General features: G+C 39.9%; 1 protein-coding gene across 1 annotated transcript in view; it reads right to left on the minus strand.

Annotated features, from left to right (window-relative positions):
* Positions 1 to 17,487, minus strand: part of LOC117829942 (myosin heavy chain, fast skeletal muscle-like) — a 57,774-nt gene extending 40,287 nt beyond the window's left edge. The window contains exons 1-9 of the mRNA XM_034707763.1: positions 17,358 to 17,487; positions 7,545 to 7,772; positions 5,318 to 5,461; positions 2,901 to 3,057; positions 2,781 to 2,808; positions 2,565 to 2,679; positions 1,549 to 1,641; positions 1,395 to 1,458; positions 1,220 to 1,318 (exon numbers count right to left, since the gene is read on the minus strand). Coding sequence (XP_034563654.1) covers positions 1,220 to 1,318; positions 1,395 to 1,458; positions 1,549 to 1,641; positions 2,565 to 2,679; positions 2,781 to 2,808; positions 2,901 to 3,057; positions 5,318 to 5,461; positions 7,545 to 7,748 — 904 coding nt within the window. The 5' untranslated portion in view covers positions 7,749 to 7,772; positions 17,358 to 17,487. The remainder of the gene's footprint in view (positions 1 to 1,219; positions 1,319 to 1,394; positions 1,459 to 1,548; positions 1,642 to 2,564; positions 2,680 to 2,780; positions 2,809 to 2,900; positions 3,058 to 5,317; positions 5,462 to 7,544; positions 7,773 to 17,357) is intronic.
* Between the last annotated feature and the right edge of the window lie 1,248 nt (positions 17,488 to 18,735).

An 18,735-nucleotide genomic window follows, 5' to 3' on the forward strand; every position in this document is an offset into this window, starting at 1 on the left:
GAGCTCCCTGAATGTCATCACCAAACCTCGGCTTCATGCCAGCCAGACTCAAGAACTACACCTGAGGAGGAGGTTTGCCTCCAGTACTCCATCATTTACCCATGAGGACCAGCAACTTAACCTCATTAATGATCTAATTAATGATTAATGAACTCAGGACGCAGCATCAGTGTCAGACCAGCTGATGATAACTAACATCCTGTGTGCTTAAAGTCTAAGAAAGGTATTTACTGATTGTTTTGCTGCTGGATCAAAAAATTATCTTCTGACACAAAAACATTAAAAAGTGAAAATTTTACTTCAATTGGAACAACATGAGAAAAGTGAAAATTTCATGACTGACGAAAACAAACAGGAAAAAGTTAAATTTGCCTTCCTTAATGAAAAAACATGAAAAAGTGAAAATTTTGTTTCTGAAGTTAAAAAAATTGAAAAAGTGAAAATGATGCTTCCGAAGAGAAAAAACATGAAAAAGTAAATTTTTGCTTCCGAAGAGAAAAAACGTGAAAATTTTGCTTCCAAAATAAAAAGAAACTTGAAGAAGTGAAATTTTTGCTTCGGAAGCGAAGAAATGTTGAAAAATGAAAGTTTTGCTAATGATGTGAAAAAACATAAAAAAGGAAAAATTTGACCTTTTGGGCAAAAAAACATGAAAAAGTGAAATGTTGCTTTTAGGTGGGTGGTTGCACGCTTTAAGTTATGATTTATGATTATAAAAAAGTGTTAAGTTTAATAGTGTTGATTGAGTATCTGACTTTGGCTCTGGTCACTTTGACATTTTTGTAAATATTATGCTGCACTGTCTGGAGCAGTTGCAGGTCACAGGTGTGTCTTTATGCTGTAATAATTAATTAATTTAGACTGATTCTTTCAACCAATTAAGCATAAAATGATATATATTACACTGTAGTTTATTTCATATTCATATTGAAAAATTCATTGTGCATCCATTGTTGTATTAAACTTTTTTTCAAAGACTTGGAGTGTTTGGGCTGCAGATAAAAGTCTGATACTTTTTTTGGTTGTAGAGAAAAAGTAGAGAAGATGATCAACATCCACAGGTGATTCATTTCACAACAAACACTCTCACATGCTGGTGGTTTCAAAAGCAGGGAGCATCACTGCTGGTAACGTGATGGCTTTGACTTCTAACTGGATAAACTGTGGATTTCTACAACGTGTTGAAAGAGCACTGATACACTGATCTCTGGGAGGTTACCTATCAGCTCAGGCTTCTTGTTGGACATGATCTGATAGAAAATATGATAACTCCTCTCTGCAGACAGCTGGAACGTTACCCTGGATTTCTCCAGCAGGTCTGCAAAGAAAAAACAGATTAGTCCAAACTGAAAGTCTCTTCAAACAAAACAAAGAAGTATTTCATTCAGACTCACAGGTTTCAATGTCAGCGGAGGACAGCTTTCCTGTGGTTCCAAAGTGGATTCTTATGAATTTACCCTGAAAATGATCAAAAAAAATAAAACCATGAAGTCAGAAAACAACATGACAAAGTCACAGTTTTCAGGAGCAGGCTGAATATCCACTCACAAAACGTGAGGAGTTATCATTTCTGACAGTTTTGGCATTTCCAAAGGCCTCCAGCAGAGGGTTAGCAGAGATGATCTGATCCTCCAGATTCCCCTACAGATGAAGAGTAGAAAACACTCAGGACAGATTCATCTCTGAGTTTCACCAGAAGAATTAGAAGTATTAAATCTCCAAGAAGAAAAATCCAATATGAAAAATACGATACATCAATGAGAATAAAAGGGACAAACCAGCGTCCTAATAGGAAAATAATTCGTGCCCTGAAGCCTCAACACTGCACCAACGGCCCAAATACACAATCATTATTTAGACATCAAAATAATAGCATCATCCTGTGTATTAATATTATTTAGTTATATTATTATTCATGTAGCTGTTATATTTATTTTATGTAAATATATGTATTTACACACTTACACAGTTTTTTTTCTCCTTTTTTAATATCAAAATAATTATTAATTTTTTTTTGTTTTTTAAAATTAAATAGTTAGTCATTCTTTTTTTTTCTTTTTTTAAATTAAATATACTGTATATATTTTTATACATGTTTATACATGTTTATTTATATGTTATTATCTACTTATTTATTTATTGTATTTAATATTAAAAGAAGAAATTAATAATTAGGAAACTTTCAATAATAATAATAATAGGAAAGTTAATAAATATATTATATCAATAATGATAATGAAACAGAAACGGCTTAATATTATTATTATTATTATTATTATTATTATTAATGTACTCCCTCTTTTATTGCTTTCTTTTTATGGGTTATTTCTGCCCTATTTTTTTATTAACATGAATTGTTTATGTGTTTGTTAGTTGTTGTTTTTTTTGTTTTGTTGTTTTTGTCTTGTTTTGGTTTTTACCTTTGATTTCTTTGTTTTGTCTGGGTTTTTTTTAAAATTGTTTTCCATATTCCTGCCTTGATTACTTATTATTCTGTGTACTATCACTTGGTCACCTTTTCTTGTAAAGCACATTTCTTGCACAGTAAAAATATTCTACATCACCTGTAACTTTCCAGAGGAAGCAGCATCTTTCTTCTTGTCACTCGTTCCTGCGATTGTCGCAAAGTACTGGATGACACGTTTGGTGTTGACGGTCTTTCCTGCACCAGATTCTCCACTGTGGACAAGGAGCACACACATGCAGCAAACATGTTTTTATTCCTCTCTGATAAAAGAGTGAAACACAGGCTGAAGAGTTTACATCCACACTCAGCTTACGTGATCAGGATCGACTGATTCTCTCTGTCTGCAACACAGAAACACAAAATCAGTCATATCAGACGAGCACCATGAAATGAAAGAACACAATGATAACTGTTAACATCTGTCTCAGTTTACCCGTCAGCATGAACTGATAGGCGTTATCAGAGATGGAGAAGATGTGTGGAGGAGCCTCCTGGCGCTTTTTGCCCCTGTAGGCCACCACCACCTCCTGGTTGTAGACCGGGAGCCCCTTATACGGGTTCACGGTGACGCAGAACAGACCGGAGTACGTCTGAAACACATGAAAACATCTGATGTGATAAACACGAGTTTGTAGATTAGAGGGTTCAGATCAGGCATCCTTGATAGACCTTCTATAGTCGTCATATCTAAACAGAGCTCTCATATGAAACTGAACGTAACTTGCACTCTTGATTTAACATTTCATCATGTACAACATCTTTCTGCACATTTGTTATGAAGTGTGAACGTATTCATGAGCTCTTCGTTTATTCATATCGTAAAGAGCTCATATTGCCCTATGTACATGCAGGCCTGCTCCTCGTACCTAAAGTCTCTAAAAGTAGTATGGGAGGTAGAACCTTCAGTTATCAGACCCCTCTCCTTTGGAATCATCTACCAGTCAGGGTCCAGGAGGCAGACACCCTCTCCACTTTTAAGAGTAGGCGTCAAACTTTCCTTTTTGATAAAGCTTATAGTTAGAGCCGGATCAGGCTTGGACCAGCTCTTAGTTATGCTGCTATAGGCTTAGACTGACCCACTGGGATCCTATCTCACCCCTCTACCCCTCCCCATCACTTACTTTAACTCTTCCTGTCCCATTAAAGTTACTAACCATAGACCTTTCTGGAGTCTACAACTACTACTATCCGTCTCCCTACTATCATCTCTCTCTCTCTCTTCATCTCCCTCTATCCCTCTCTCCAACACGGTCTCAGCAGATGTGTGTCTAACATGAGTCTGGTCCTGCTGGAGGTTTCTGCCTGTTAAAGGAAGTTTGTCCTTGCCACTGTAACTTGCTAAATGCTGCAAAGTGCTCTGCTCATGGTGGATTAAGATGAGATCAGACTGAGTCCTGTCTGTAAGATGGGACTGGATCTTATCCGGTCTTGATGTTGGGTCTTTGTTAATAATAGAACATAGAGTACGGTCTAGATCTGCTCTGTTTGGAAAGAGTCTGAGGAGAACAATTGTTGGGATTTAGTGATATATAAATATTGATTGAGTGATTGATTGATTGATTTCTTTGTCTTTGCTTGCTGCAGCTTTTGGGTTTAAAGTACGACTTTGGATACGAATAAGTATCCAAAACTTTGACAGCCTTGACCCACAGTACTCTGACGTGGAAAATACTTGGCACATTTTCACACAGCGACTACAGTGCAGGGCTGCACTGTGGTGTTGCCTCACAGCTAGAAGGTTCCTGGTTTGAATCCTCGGTTGGGCAGGTGCCTTTCTGTGTGGAGTTTGCATGTTCTCCCCTTGCATGCATGGGTTCCCTCCGGGTACTCCGGCTTCCTCCGACAGTCCAAAAACATGCTCACCAGATTGATCACTCTAAATTGCCAATAGGTGTGAGTGTGTTTGTGAATGGTTGTCTGTCTCTCTGTGTTAGCCCTGTGATAGGTTGGCGACCTGTCCAGGGTGTACCCTGCCTTCTGCCCGAAGCCAGCTGGGATAGGCTCCAGCCCCCCGTGACCCCCAACGGGATAAGCGGTCAAGACAATGGATGGATGACAAATAACAGGATGACAATAACAGACAAATCCAAGTTGCCAGGTAAAGCAAGTTGGGCCTGTTTGATCGCAGGAGCATTATTTAAGTTTATGTAACATGACTTATTATCACTGTTTTTTCAGGTATTTCAGTCAATCAAAGTTTTCTCTGGATTCAAAATGTATCTGAAGGTGCATCATCTATGGTAACCAGTTACTATTATAAAAAGTGATGTTGAAATAATGATTTTATAGCATGTTATTTATTTATTGAATGCTTTTAACGACAACAAAGTCTTATTTTCTACCCTTTTAAGGTTTTCCCTTTGTGATTTTAGGGCAGAGAGGAATATTTCTTCATCAAGACTGTACAGGCTGAGAGTGCATGTCTCCAAAGCAATCTCTGTGATATTTTTCTCCCTGTTTTATACTTTATTTTGTTTTTAAAAAGCATAATCTTTCAATAAAAAAAAAAAAAAAGGTGATTGCCCCTGGACCTGGAGCTGAAATGTTTTATTTTCTGCATTCTTGGGTGAAACCGTAAACCGATTGTAAGATGTTGAAAAACAAACATGAGATACTTTTTAACATTTTGTTGTGGGAAATTGAAAAAAAAAAAAGAGATGTAAATTAAGGAAGCTTGTACTATTTTTTGTTTAAATAACACCTGTCTTTTCAGGACAGAAGAAGTATTCTCAGCATACTGAGACCAGTATGTAGACATACTGGTCTACATGAAGACGCCTGCCTCTGCAGAGCCGCTCCTCCTGAGTGTGATCATGAGCATCATAAAACAGTGAATGCCTCGTCACTCACATAGATCATCCACGCTGCGTAACGCTCTTTGAGGTTGTACAGCACGGTGGCCTCATTCAGGTGCGTCATCATGGCCATGTCCTCGATCTTGTCGAACTTTGGAGGGTTCATGGGGAAGATTTCATCATCCTTCACTGTAACGACCTGTGGACAGAGGAGCGACCCTCATCAGCAGAACGTTATGACAGAAGTACGACCTTCATCAGCAGGACATTATAGAGGAAGGAGGCGTGATAAGCCTTGTCCACAGCTGGTGTACCTGCCCTGCATCAGTTTCACGTACCTGCCCTGCATCAGTTTCACGTACCTGTCCTGCATCAGTTTCACGTACCTGCCCTGCATCAGTTTCATGTACCTGCCCTGCATCAGTTTCACGTGCCTGCCCTGCATCAGTTTCATGTACCTGCCCTGCATCAGTTTCACGTACCTGCCCTGCATCAGTTTCACGTGCCTGCCCTGCATCAGTTTCACGTACCTGCCCTGCATCAGTTTCACGTGCCTGCCCTGCATCAGTTTCACGTGCCTGCCCTGCATCAGTTTCACGTACCTGCCCTGCATCAGTTTCACGTACCTGCCCTGCATCAGTTTCACGTGCCTGCCCTGCATCAGTTTCATGTACCTGCCCTGCATCAGTGTCACGTACCTGCCCTGCAACAGTGTCACGTACCTGCCCTGCATCAGTTTCATGTACCTGCCCTGCATCAGTTTCACGTACATGCCCTGCATCAGTATCACGTACCTGCCCTGCATCAGTTTCATGTACCTGCCCTGCATCAGTTTCATGTACCTGCCCTGCATCAGTTTCACGTACCTGCCCTGCATCAGTTTCATGTACCTGCCCTGCATCAGTTTCACGTACATGCCCTACATCAGTTTCACGTACCTGCCCTGCATCAGTTTCATGTACCTGCCCTGCATCAGTTTCACGTACCTGCCCTGCATCAGTTTCACGTGCCTGCCCTGCATCAGTTTCACGTGCCTGCCCTGCATCAGTTTCACGTACCTGCCCTCCATCAGTTTCACGTACCTGCCCTGCATCAGTTTCATGTACCTGCCCTGCATCAGTTTCACGTACCTGCCCTGTATCAGTTTCACGTACCTGCCCTGCATCAGTTTCATGTACCTGCCCTGCATCAGTGTCACGTACCTGCTCTGCATCAGTTTCACGTACCTGCCCTGCGTCAGTTTCACGTACCTGCCCTGCATCAGTTTCACGTACCTGCCCTGCATCAGTTTCACGTACATGCCCTACATCAGTTTCACGTACCTGCCCTGCATCAGTTTCACGTACCTGCCCTGCATTAGTTTCACGTGCCTGCCCTGCATCAGTTTCATGTACCTGCCCTGCATCAGTTTCACGTGCCTGCCCTGCATCAGTTTCATGTACCTGCCCTGCATCAGTTTCATGTACCTGCCCTGCATCAGTTTCACGTACCTGTCCTGCATCAGTTTCACGTACCTGCCCTGCATCAGTTTCATGTACCTGTCCTGCATCAGTTTCATGTACCTGTCCTGCATCAGTTTCATGTACCTGCCCTGCATCAGTTTCATGTACCTGCCCTGCATCAGTTTCATGTACCTACCCTGCATCAGTTTCATGTACCTGCCCTGCATCAGTTTCACGTACCTGCCCTGCATCAGTTTCACGTACCTGCCCTGCATCAGTTTCACGTACCTGTCCTGCATCAGCTTCATGTACCTGCCCTGCATCAGTTTCACGTACCTGCCCTGCAACAGTTTCACGTACCTGCCCTGCATCAGTTTCACGTACCTGCCCTGCAACAGTTTCATGTACCTGCCCTGCAACAGTTTCACGTACCTGCCCTGCATCAGTTTCACGTACCTGCCCTGCAACAGTTTCATGTACCTGCCCTGCATCAGTTTCACGTACCTGCCCTGCATCAGTGTCATGTACCTGCCCTGCATCAGTTTCATGTACCTGCCATGCATCAGTTTCACGTACCTGCCCTGCATCAGTTTCACGTACCTGTCCTGCAACAGTTTCATGTACCTGCCCTGCATCAGTGTCACATACCTGTCCTGCATCAGTGTCACGTACCTGTCCTGCAACAGTTTCATGTACCTGCCCTGCATCAGTGTCATGTACCTGCCCTGCATCAGTTTCATGTACCTGTCCTGCAACAGTTTCATGTACCTGCCCTGCATCAGTGCCACGTACCTGTCCTGCATCAGTGTCACGTACCTGCCCTGCATCAGTATCACATACCTGCCCTGCATCCGTCTTGACGGTGGCTTTGCCTCCCTCTTTGCTCTGCAGGGTTCCTTTCACAAACAGCTCCTTGGGGTCCATCACGTACACGGCGCTCTTTGCATCAAACTGACGGTTCTGTGCTTCGATCCTCTCTCGCTCAGGTCTCCTCAGATACGGGGCCGCCGGCCCAAAGACGCTCATCTCTGCATCTGAACTCATCTCTGCAACTCAGCCTGGAGGGGGCTGAAAGGTCAGGGGTCAAAGGTTAGATTCAAATATCTGCAGAATAACAGCAGAAACACTGAGCAGGGAAAAAGCAGATTAAGACTTTTGATGACTCTTCTAAAAATGTTCACTTTAGGAACCAGCTTTGATGTTTCCAGGTCTTGTTTTCTGCAAAAACTTTAGAGGGGAACACAATCATTTCATTTTTTAACAATATCAGTTTGTTTATATTGGTGTGCTATTCTAGTTAATACATTTAAATTGTATATTCTTTTAGATTCTATTAGAGGTAGTGGTGTGTATGGGCTGAGAGTTGTGCCACTAGAAACTGAAATAATAACAATAATAACTGAATAATAACATTGAATTTGAAAAGCATGTTTTGAAACTGAATTTATTGGCTTTGAAATTGTATTTAACCTACATGAAAATCCAACTCTCTATTTTTCTGTTACAAAACTATTCTTACTTCTGTTTAGTATTTTAATCAAACTCTTTTATTGTACAAATTAACCAAAAATGCAAACATATACACAGAACAGAACCAGAACCAAACTCCAGCAAACAGAACCAGAACCAACTCAAGCTAACAGAACCAGAACCAAACTCAAGCAAACAGAACCAGAACAAAACTCAAGCAAACAGAACCAGAACCAACTCAAGCAGACAGAACCAGAACCAACTCAAGCAAACAGAACCAGAACCAAACTCAAGCAAACAGAACCAGAAACAAACTCAAGCAAACAGAACCAGAACCAAACTCAAGCAAACAGAACCAGAACAAACTCAAGCAAACAGAACCAGAACCAAACTCAAGCAAACAGAACCAGAACCGAACTCCAGCAAACAGAACCACAACCAAACTCAAGCAAACAGAACCAGAACCAAACTCAAGCAAACAGAACCAGAACCAAACTAAAGCAAACAGAACCAGAACCAAACTCCAGCAAACAGAACCAGAACAAACTCAAGCAAACAGAACCAGAACCAAACTCAAGCAAACTGAACCAGAACCAAACTCAAGCAAACAGAACCAGAACCAAACTCAAGCAAACAGAACCAGAACCAAACTCCAGCAAACAGAACCAGAACCAAACTCAAGCAAACAGAACCAGAACCAAACTCAAGCCAACAGAACCAGAACAAACTCAAGCAAACAGAACCAGAACCAAACTAAAGCACACAGAACCAAAACCAAACTCAAGCAAACATTATTAATGTCCTCAGGTTAGCATTGAGAAAAATCCGATGCCTAAGCTTGGATGGTCTGATCTGATTTCTCCTCTCAGTGAGTATTTGCCCGGTCTTCAAGAAGACTCTCTCTGAAGGAACAGATGAAGCCACAATACACAGCGTTCCCCTCCATCACCTATATCCTATATCCTCACGTGTGATTGGCCGCATGACCGCCATGCTGACCAATCAAAACAACGTTCTGCCGTGAGGTAGAGCTGGGGCTGAGCACTGAGCTAGGAAAAGGAAAAAACTGGGAGCCGGCTCTTCTGATTCACTATAAAGCATCGACTCTCAGAGCCGCAGCTTCTGATCATGAAACATCACTACAAAGGGCTACGGAGAAATGAGCGGACTCTGCTGCTAACTCCGTGTTTAAACACTAAAAAATGCCTGACAGTTGTTTTTCAGTGATATGACAAGGAGACAAGCCCAGGTTCTGCTTCTTAAAGGGATTTTTCATTGTTTTTAAAGTGGGGTTGTAGGAGTTTTATGTCACTAATTATACTAGCCACACTAGTTCGTGATCTGATGGTATATCTTAATTCCCAAAGGTCTAGAGGGACTGTTGTTACCAAGTCTTACTCGTGACAGCAAGAAGTTTTTCTGGTTCATTGCTCACAGTTTACAAATGTAAACAACTCCAGCAGTAACTTGTTGACACCGCTAGCTGACCAGCTAACGCTAGCTTAGTAATAACGTCTGTTTTCACAGCCGGACTCTTTTATCCTGACAGTGTGGTGATAAAGTGTTCTTGGTTAAGTTAAGGAGAAGGTTCATATTTAATGTTGAGGCTTGATGGTGAACTTTTGGGAGGGAGAGATGGTTTTATATGTCTGTATGAATGGAAGCCGTCATGTCACTATGCTCTTCTTTGCCCTCCAGGCTGCTGCAGGGGTCACGTGACTGAAAACTATGATCTGTGCTCGATTACTCTTCTTCACAGATGTAGATGACGTAATGGTTGTACCACGCTGAACTGAAATTGAATTTATTTTTGGATTTAAGGATAATAGAGAGTTGAATTTTCAAGTAGGTTAAATACAATTTCAAAACTTGAAATGCCCGGGAGTCTGTTGGGAGGTGGCCCAGTCGGCACAGTCAGCCAGCCCCCACACAGATACACACACACACACACATACACACACACATTTGTGTACGGTATTGGCATGTCGCTCACCCGTCTTGTATCGTTATGCAACACTTGAATAAAAAAAAATTAAATCAAATAAGTACAATTTCAAAGCAAATAAATTCAGTTTCAAAGCACTCATTTCAAATTTAAATCGTGCTTTTCAAATTCAATATTATGATTCAATTTTAGTTTCTAGTGGCACAAATCTCCGCCCATGGTGGTGTTTCCAAATGTTTGTGCATATTTTGAAAGATACAGACTTCTGAGGAGACAAAACACAGAGAGGAAAATTCAAAATGGATTAATGTGCTGAAGACTTCTCAGCCCTGTAGGACCTCCAGGTTTCAACAATTATCTATAAATATGTAGATGTCTTGAGTTCAAATGAAATGTTAAACTCAGTTTAAAGAATTTTGAACCTTTTTTCATTCAGACTGAGTCATGAACTTAAATAATGTTCACCCAACTTTGTAAGAGTATTCAATAATATAGAAACTTTAAATATGTGGCACCCCCTAGTGGAGAATGATTAAACTGCATATCATAGTGAACATCAAGCCAGATAAAATGACATGACCCTTTTTATATATGTGATATATATTTTGGATTAAATTCAATGAAATAAGTTTTAAAATTTTAAATATTTAAAAGGATTAACATTTTAAATTATTTTGATAAGTGTAAATCAGCACAGTCTGTAGATGAACCTGATAAAGCTCCAGGATGATTATGCATATGGTCTCAGAGGAGTTCACTAAAAGAGTTTTTAGTAAATTCTTACAATATCATAAAATTTAACATTTTTCATAAAGACTGCTGGAGAAGAAGACATAGGTCATTAGAGGGATTAAATGTCATTAAAAATGTGCAAAAACAAAAAGGATGGAGTAAAAGGCCCCGCAGCTTGATCCTTAAATACTGGATATCAGCAGCAGGTCTTACCTCTGCTCAGGTATCCTCCAACTGTAGACACCTGAAACAACAAAGTCCAATCTAAGACCCCCACACAGCAGTGACACAGCAGCGTTTGAGTCCCAGCTGAACAATGTGCACGTCTTTGACCCTTCCTGCTTTTATAAAGCCCCTCAGCCTCCATCAGCAGACAAACTCCTATATTTAGGTCAAAAGCCTCAGTGAATGTGGGAGGAGAGCGCTGATTATTCTGGCATGTGATATCACAGAGATGTCACCCAGCTTTTGTTTTAAATCCACGTCAGCTCAAGAGAAGAATGAAGCCAGAAGAGAGTGACCTCTGATGGATGCTGAAGCGCTCTCGGCACGCAGGGACACACACGCTGTTTGTTCAGCATCCTCAGAGCTCTGTCCGGAGGATTAGAGCCAAACTGGACCATTAACAATGCATTTGAACATTAAGAAGCTATTTATGGGTCTGAAACTGATAAATCCTCCAAATAAAGGCATCCTTTTTAAGAGTCTGAGTCAATACGTACACACTCACAGTGAGAGGGGCCCTGTGCCAATTAAACAGCTCTGGATGCTCTGCAGGGCCCACAGTGAAAACCTGCACAGTTTCATGTGAAGTCTGCCGGCTCTCTGTCCAACATTAAATCTATCTTCAGTCATTAAATGAACTTGTTTTTACTCCACTTGGTGAGCAGGATCAGTTTGGATCACAATATGTTTTTTTGTGATTGACTTTGTTTAAATTGTTTCTTTCTCAACAGAATCCCTGTACATGAGCACGCAACTCACTCCTGCATTTGGTGCCCGTTGGGTCTGTTTCAAAATGCTCTGTATGCTTCATGTTTCCTTTTGATTCAATGACATTTCAACAAGAAACTGTAAAAATGTTTGTTAATAATCTCAGATTGAAAATATCAAGAATTATCACTATTTTCTCAAATTCTTGATAGGAATGTACCAAATACAGGAAGTGATCGTGAAGTGATCTAGTGAGCTGTTTGTTTTGGTGGAGACAAACAGACTTTCCTGCCAATCACACGTCATTCTGATGTGTCCTTTCAAAATAAAAGCTAAAGAAATTTGAAAAAGTATTGGTAATTCTGGATATTTTCAATCTGAGATTATTAACAAATCTCAGTTTCCACTGAGTCATTATAGTTCTGACTAGGGATGTAGATTTTAAGTATTTTCCGTGATCAGTTTTTGGAAATGTTAATGATCAATTATTGATTGATTCATTAACAAAAAAACATTGAGTTTTCTTACATCAAGAATAATGCCAAATACATTTTTCCCCTTAAATTATATTTTCTACAGCAACAAAATGCATATAACTGACAGTATTGAATACGGGTACATGTTTAACACTGATTATCAACGATCAGGCTCATAAAAATATCCTCTGTGGATATAGTCATATAAAGTCTTAACCACTAAACAGAAAAGTACTTCAGATTCAGTGTCCAGTTTTCTGTCTACTCGTTCTTATTAAGAAAAATAAACATGTGTACGCGGTCAGGTGTCAGCCGGGAGCGCAACCGGGTCATAATCAGTCCAGCTTCAGAAAAGCTCAGATGGCTCTGATGTTGCTGATCTGCAAACATAGCGTACTAGCAATTCCCACCAGTCTGTTGGCTTTGTATCTAAAGGTGAGAAAATGTCCTGTTTAAAGTTGTTAAACAGGACGTTGTTGGCAGCAGTTTTGTATTGATCCTCTTTAAAAAAAGCGCTCGTGGAGACCTGACACTCAGCCGCAGCCCCCAGCTGAGCGTCTCTGCTGTGTGCAACACCTGTAACAGCTGATTCACATCCAAACATGCTTTAAACTGAAAACACCTCCCTGGTAGCTTTTCTATAATTTCTTACATCCCTAGTTCAGACTCATAGTGAACAACATCATCATGTATTCCAGCCAATCACAGCTTGATCTGATGTGTAAATTCAAAATGTCGGCCATTTGAAATTTGAAAAAACAGAAAAGAGTCAGTCTGAATTGAAAGGACTCAGTGGAATTTGTTAGATTTGTTAATAATCTCTGGTTGAAAACATCCAAAATTATCACAATTTGTTCAAATTTTGTTTGTCTTTTATTTTGAAAGGACACATCAAGTGACCTGTGATTGGCTGGACAGTCAGTTTCTCTCCGCTAAACCGCTCACTCGATCACTTCCTGTATTTGGTACATTCCTCTTCTGCCTCTTGTAAAAATGTTTCTGATTTTGTAAATGTGTTTTCTTAAATGTGACATTTGTTTTGTTCTTGGTAAAAGTGTTTAATGTCGGGGTGCTGGTGGCCTAGCGGTCTAAGCGCCCCACATATAGAGGCTATAGACCTCGTCGCAGGGGTTGCCGGCTCGATTCCCGGCTGGTCGACCATTTCCTGCATGTCTTCCCCCGCTCTCTACTCCCCACATTTCCTGTCTCTCTTCACTATCCTATCAAATAAAGGCAAAAAAAAAAAAATAAAAAAAAGTGTTTAATGTCATTTTGTTTATAAAATGTAAAAATGTTTTCCTAAATGTAAATTTGTCTCCAACTTTGTGAAAGTGTTTCATCCTTTGTACATTTGCGTTGCACTTCCAGGCCACCGTTCAAATCTTTTTGAGTCTTTCAGGATTGAAGCTAAGAAGATCGTTGATACTTTGTTGTTTAACTTTTTAAAGGAATATCACATTTGTATGATACCTTCTTAAAGTGGTGTAAGTAAATATGACGAGACAGAAAGAGTAAATAAATGTAATTCACATGTCTTCATCCCACCCCTGCAAAAGTCAGAGCCTCAGTTCAAAGTCAAAGATGTCAAAATTGTTAAACAGATTCCCTAAGTCAACATTTCAACAAGTCACAATGTACATATGCTGAAATGTCAAAATGTTAGTCCAAATCATAATGTTCCCATAAACCTCTTGGTTTCTGTAAATGTCTTAATACAAATTGGTAACTGTTTTCTTGCATCTTGTTACTTTAGGCTATCATTTTATTTTACCAAGCCTTCCTTCAAAATCCTTTATTTGTAACTTGCTTTTTATCCTCTTTTGACAAAGAGATTTTAATCCTTTCTTATGCATCCCTTTTTAATCTCATGCCTACTTTAAATATCAATTGGATTTCACAACGTTTAAACAAACTAAGTATCATGAATTTAGTACAACCCTCCCTCTTTGTTTTACTGTGATGACTTGTCTCTGTGGATGTGGAGCCACTTTACTCTGCACTGCAGGCTGCATCTCTAATATGAAAAGGGTACAGAAATAAGTTTGTAATCAGTGATGATAACGTTTCTAATTATGCTCATCACATTAAAGGCACTTTCCATGTTACTTAGGAGAGTTAGTCCTGAAGAAAAACAGATCATACCTGATCTGAGGATTATTAAGTGTTTTTGAATATCACAGAGAATCCATCCATCATCTAGTGATTGCTTTGACAGGCTTATAAATAAAAGCATAGCTGATGAATCCCCCAATAGAAATTCCCCTAGGACCCTTCTGGGACGGCTTTAGAGATTACAGAGGCCTAATGGTCGTGTCGCCGATTTGGAGGCCTCTTTTTTGTCCTGCCATCATCTCCCAAAGAGGGACCGTGCAGGCCGGAGAGGGAGGTACTGACAGAGCAGGGAGAGGCACAGAGGTATAGATGAATCATTCAAACTGGATTCTGTTTACGGAGTAAAGTATATGGACTCAAAATCAATATTTGGAAACTTACTACGGCAACCAACAAATAAAAGCAACTTATTTACTTCATTAAAAATCAATCAATTTTTATTTATATAGCACCTTTCATACAAATCAAATGCAATTCAAAGTACTTTACAGCGACTGAAAACAAGAAAGAAGCAGAAACAAAATAAAAGAAAGAAATATTAAAAACAAAAAAAGAATTTTAAAATAGAGACTAATGCACGCCATCAACAATAAAATATGTGTAATTAGAATAAGTTAAATTAAATTAATTAAAATTAAGGCTAAAAATATCAATAAAACTAGGTAGAGGAAATAAAATGAATAAATAAATTAAATAAATAAACAGTTAAAATTAATAAAATAATAAAGCAACATTTAAATCAATATAATAGTAAAAAGTAAGTTATAAAATTATTAAAACCCTACATAAAAGTCAGACTGAATAAATACATTTTTATTTTAAGTTGAAGTTATAAGTTCAAAGTATGATCTAAAAACATCCAGTCCACTCAGCGCCCCCTGTAGGTCTGGAGCACTTCTGTTGCAGTATGCATCTTCTGTGGTATGCATGTTTGTCTGAGTTTGTGTGTTCCATTTGTGTGTTCCATTTCCTGTTTGTCTTTCAGCTGGAGCTTTAAAGGAGTGAGGCCCTATGCATCACTAAGTAATTAAAGTTATACAGTATTAATAATAGAGGTATAGAGGTTAGATAAAATATCATAACAGCAAATCATGCAATATGATAATTGTGTCATGGAGCCAATTTTAAATATTTTCATATTTCAATAAAATGGCTCTCCTCACAAGTTTCCTTTCTAATTTGACTCACTGCATCACTACCCCATAACTCCTCATGGTGGTGTTAATGCAAGTAATCCTGTGCTCTATATATTTAATAAGATACTGTCCTGTGTGGAGATTTTGTTTTCAATGGAATGAATTGGCTATCTCAACTTGAGTTACCTTCTATTCTGACCCTCAGTAAGTAGATAACTGACAACAAGAAATAACTAACCACATACTGTGAGCAAAGAAAGGCTCCAACACCATAGACTGTATAAATAATGTACTTAGTCTCCGTGACATCACCCATCTGTTCCCGAGCGCTGTTTTGAAGCCAATCGTTGACGGCAGCCATATTGGAAATGTTGAACTCAACCAGGCATAGTGTGAGGTAAAGAGGCGGGGTTTGAGCCTCCTAGCCAACAGCTATGTGTTCCCGCCTGTCAGTCAAGTCAGTCATGTCCTTATTTGGGTAAAACTCGTAATCTTAAAGGTGACATATCATGCAAAATGGACTTTTTAATGGTTCTCTACCTGAAATATGTTTCCCTGGCATGTCTACAAACCCCCCGAGAATGAAAAAAATCCATTCTGCCCCTGTTCTGATTTCTCCACCTTTCTGTAAATGTGTGTGAAACCAGCCGTTTCAGACTTCAGTGTTTTTGTTACGTAACAACAATATCCGGTCTGTCACGGAGTCAGAGCTCGGAGCTTGTTCAGCCCATAGACTGTATAAAATAATACTGAATCCCTCCCCCGTTGTTCATTACCTGCACAAATGTGTGCTAACAAGGAGCTTAGGAGGGAGGCATGCTAGTTGTAGGCTGTCTTAATAAACACAAAGGTTGGTTTTACTCCCCACGTCTGCAGATTTGAAGATCTAGTGGATGATTTTGATTTGTCATGGATAAGTGCTAGCGCTAATTAGCATAGCCACATAGCTATATGTTCATAGCTGTAGCTGTAGCTGTAGCTGTGGCTGTGTACCAAGACACACGTCAACATACTGACAAATAAAACAACAAGAAACACTAAATCTGTGACCAATCCTTCATAAAAGGTCCTGCTGCCTTTCTGGCAGAGGTCGGTTTTACTCCCCACGTCTGCAGATTTGAAGATCTAGTGGATGATTTTTATTTATCATGGATAAGTGCTAGCGCTAGTTAGCATAGCCACATAGCTACATGTTCGTAGCTGTGTACCAAGACACACGTCAACATACTGATAAATAAAACAACAAGAAACACTAAATCTGTGACCAATCGTTCAGAAAGGTCCTGCTACAGGCGCCTCTCCGTCAGGATCAGATTCAGAGGGTTGAAGTAACGTGATCTCTGAGCAGCCGTGTATATTCAGCCAACATGTAAACATTAGATCAACGTGCTGGAGAGCCGAGGCACATCCACTTCCTGAGGGGGCGTGGTCAGAGAGAAAACAGAGTGTTCTGAGGAGGACTGAAGAAGAGGGTTTTTCAGGCAGACCAAAATCTGATTTCAAAGTGTTTTTTTGAGCATAAACTTTAAATTCATGTTTTGGGGACCTCTTAGACCAATATATATTGATGAAAAAAGCGTGATATGTCCCCTTTAATATCTTCACGTTAGAATTTTCCGTAGCATCTCTATCACGTGACATGGAACGCTAGCTGCGGTACAAATTCACGCCTAAAACATTACATTAAACATCGTCTAACTCTTCTTAAACTGTCATAAACTAAGCCAAACAGTAACATAACGTTTTAGGGAAACATTTAACAATTCACACTATAAAGTACATTTTAAATGGCAGAATTTTCAAGGTTAATAACAAAATTAAGGTGACGTCTTTTTCTCCAACAACTTACCCTCAGCATAGCAGAACAGCACTGTGAGGGACCGACAGGAGGAGCTACGGAAACCCAAGAGGTACAGAAGCTGAAAATGTACAAAGTTATTGCTCGGGAAACAAATCAAAGCAGACTTAAAGTATATCAAAGTAAGCCATTTTGATAATATTCACAAATATGAATATAAACCAGTTCAATCATGAAGTGCATTTTTAACTCTGTTACGTAGAACCAAGCTGTTTTTTGACCCAGGCTGTAAACATGTTTATTTCTGCTGTAAAGATCGTCTTCTTTGAATGGGTGTGTATATGGTTTCTGGTGTTTCTGTAGCCAGCCTCTAGTGGACGCTCGATGAACTGCAGTTTATAACACTTCTGCATTGGACTCTTATTTTGAGACCGGAGGTTGCCGCTTGCTCTAACACCACAAATCCTAACCCTAACCCAGAGGTTAAAGTTCAGGGACTGAATTAGCCGAGGGGACACCTGGCGGACAGCTAGCAGCTCCCAACCTGTCACTCAAAGAGGCCACGCCCCTAACCATGCATAACTGTAAGCCTGTTTGTAACATTCAGAAGTTGTAATTTGCATTTTCCCTTTCAAATAAAACAAATAAATAAATATATTAAAGATGATTTACAGACAAGTTTTATAAATATTCATATTAGTACAGTTGTCATGAAGAGATAAATGAGCTATAGACACCCAAACTGTTTTTGTACCAGGCTGTAAACATGTTTATTTCTGCTGTAATACTTCAACATGGGGCTCTATGGGGACCGACTCACTGCAGGAGACAGCCCCTGGTGGACAAGCCTGGGACTGCAGTTTTTTTCTAAGTTGGAGATTAAATGTCTGTAAACTAACATGAAGGGTGTTAAATCATGAACAAGAAGCCAACAGACCGTCACCTCACAGCACCTCCATCTCTAAATTGTTAGTGAGTTACTTCAGGGAATAAATCCGGAGTGAGATATTCTTAGGGTCTGCCCTCAAAAGGACAATCAGTGTGAGGACAATGATGCAATGTGGATTATCCCTGCTGCCTCTTTCATTTGCCTTTTTAAACCTGCACGAGTGTTTCTCCTGATTGAATGACTGCTTCAGACATTTTCCCCGTGAGTCTCAGAAAGCCAAAGTGAATGCAGAGGATTTCGACCAGTGTTAATTCTAATCTGTAATGCAACAGATGGCGAAATCTCACGGCTTATGAGTTAATGTCAAGTCAAGTTCAAGTTGTCTAAATAAAGGGCTGCTAAGCAGAGGTCACACGGTCTATTATCTGTCACACATAGACTTTGATAATGCTTAATGGACAGCTGTTAACAATGGATCCTCCTTGATTTACAGCAAACTCATTATAGTGAAGAGAAGCCTCATAACATCCAATACACTCT

The sequence above is a fragment of the Notolabrus celidotus genome, chromosome 18, assembly GCF_009762535.1.
Source record: "Notolabrus celidotus isolate fNotCel1 chromosome 18, fNotCel1.pri, whole genome shotgun sequence".
NCBI classification, from domain to species: Eukaryota; Metazoa; Chordata; class Actinopteri; order Labriformes; family Labridae; genus Notolabrus; species Notolabrus celidotus.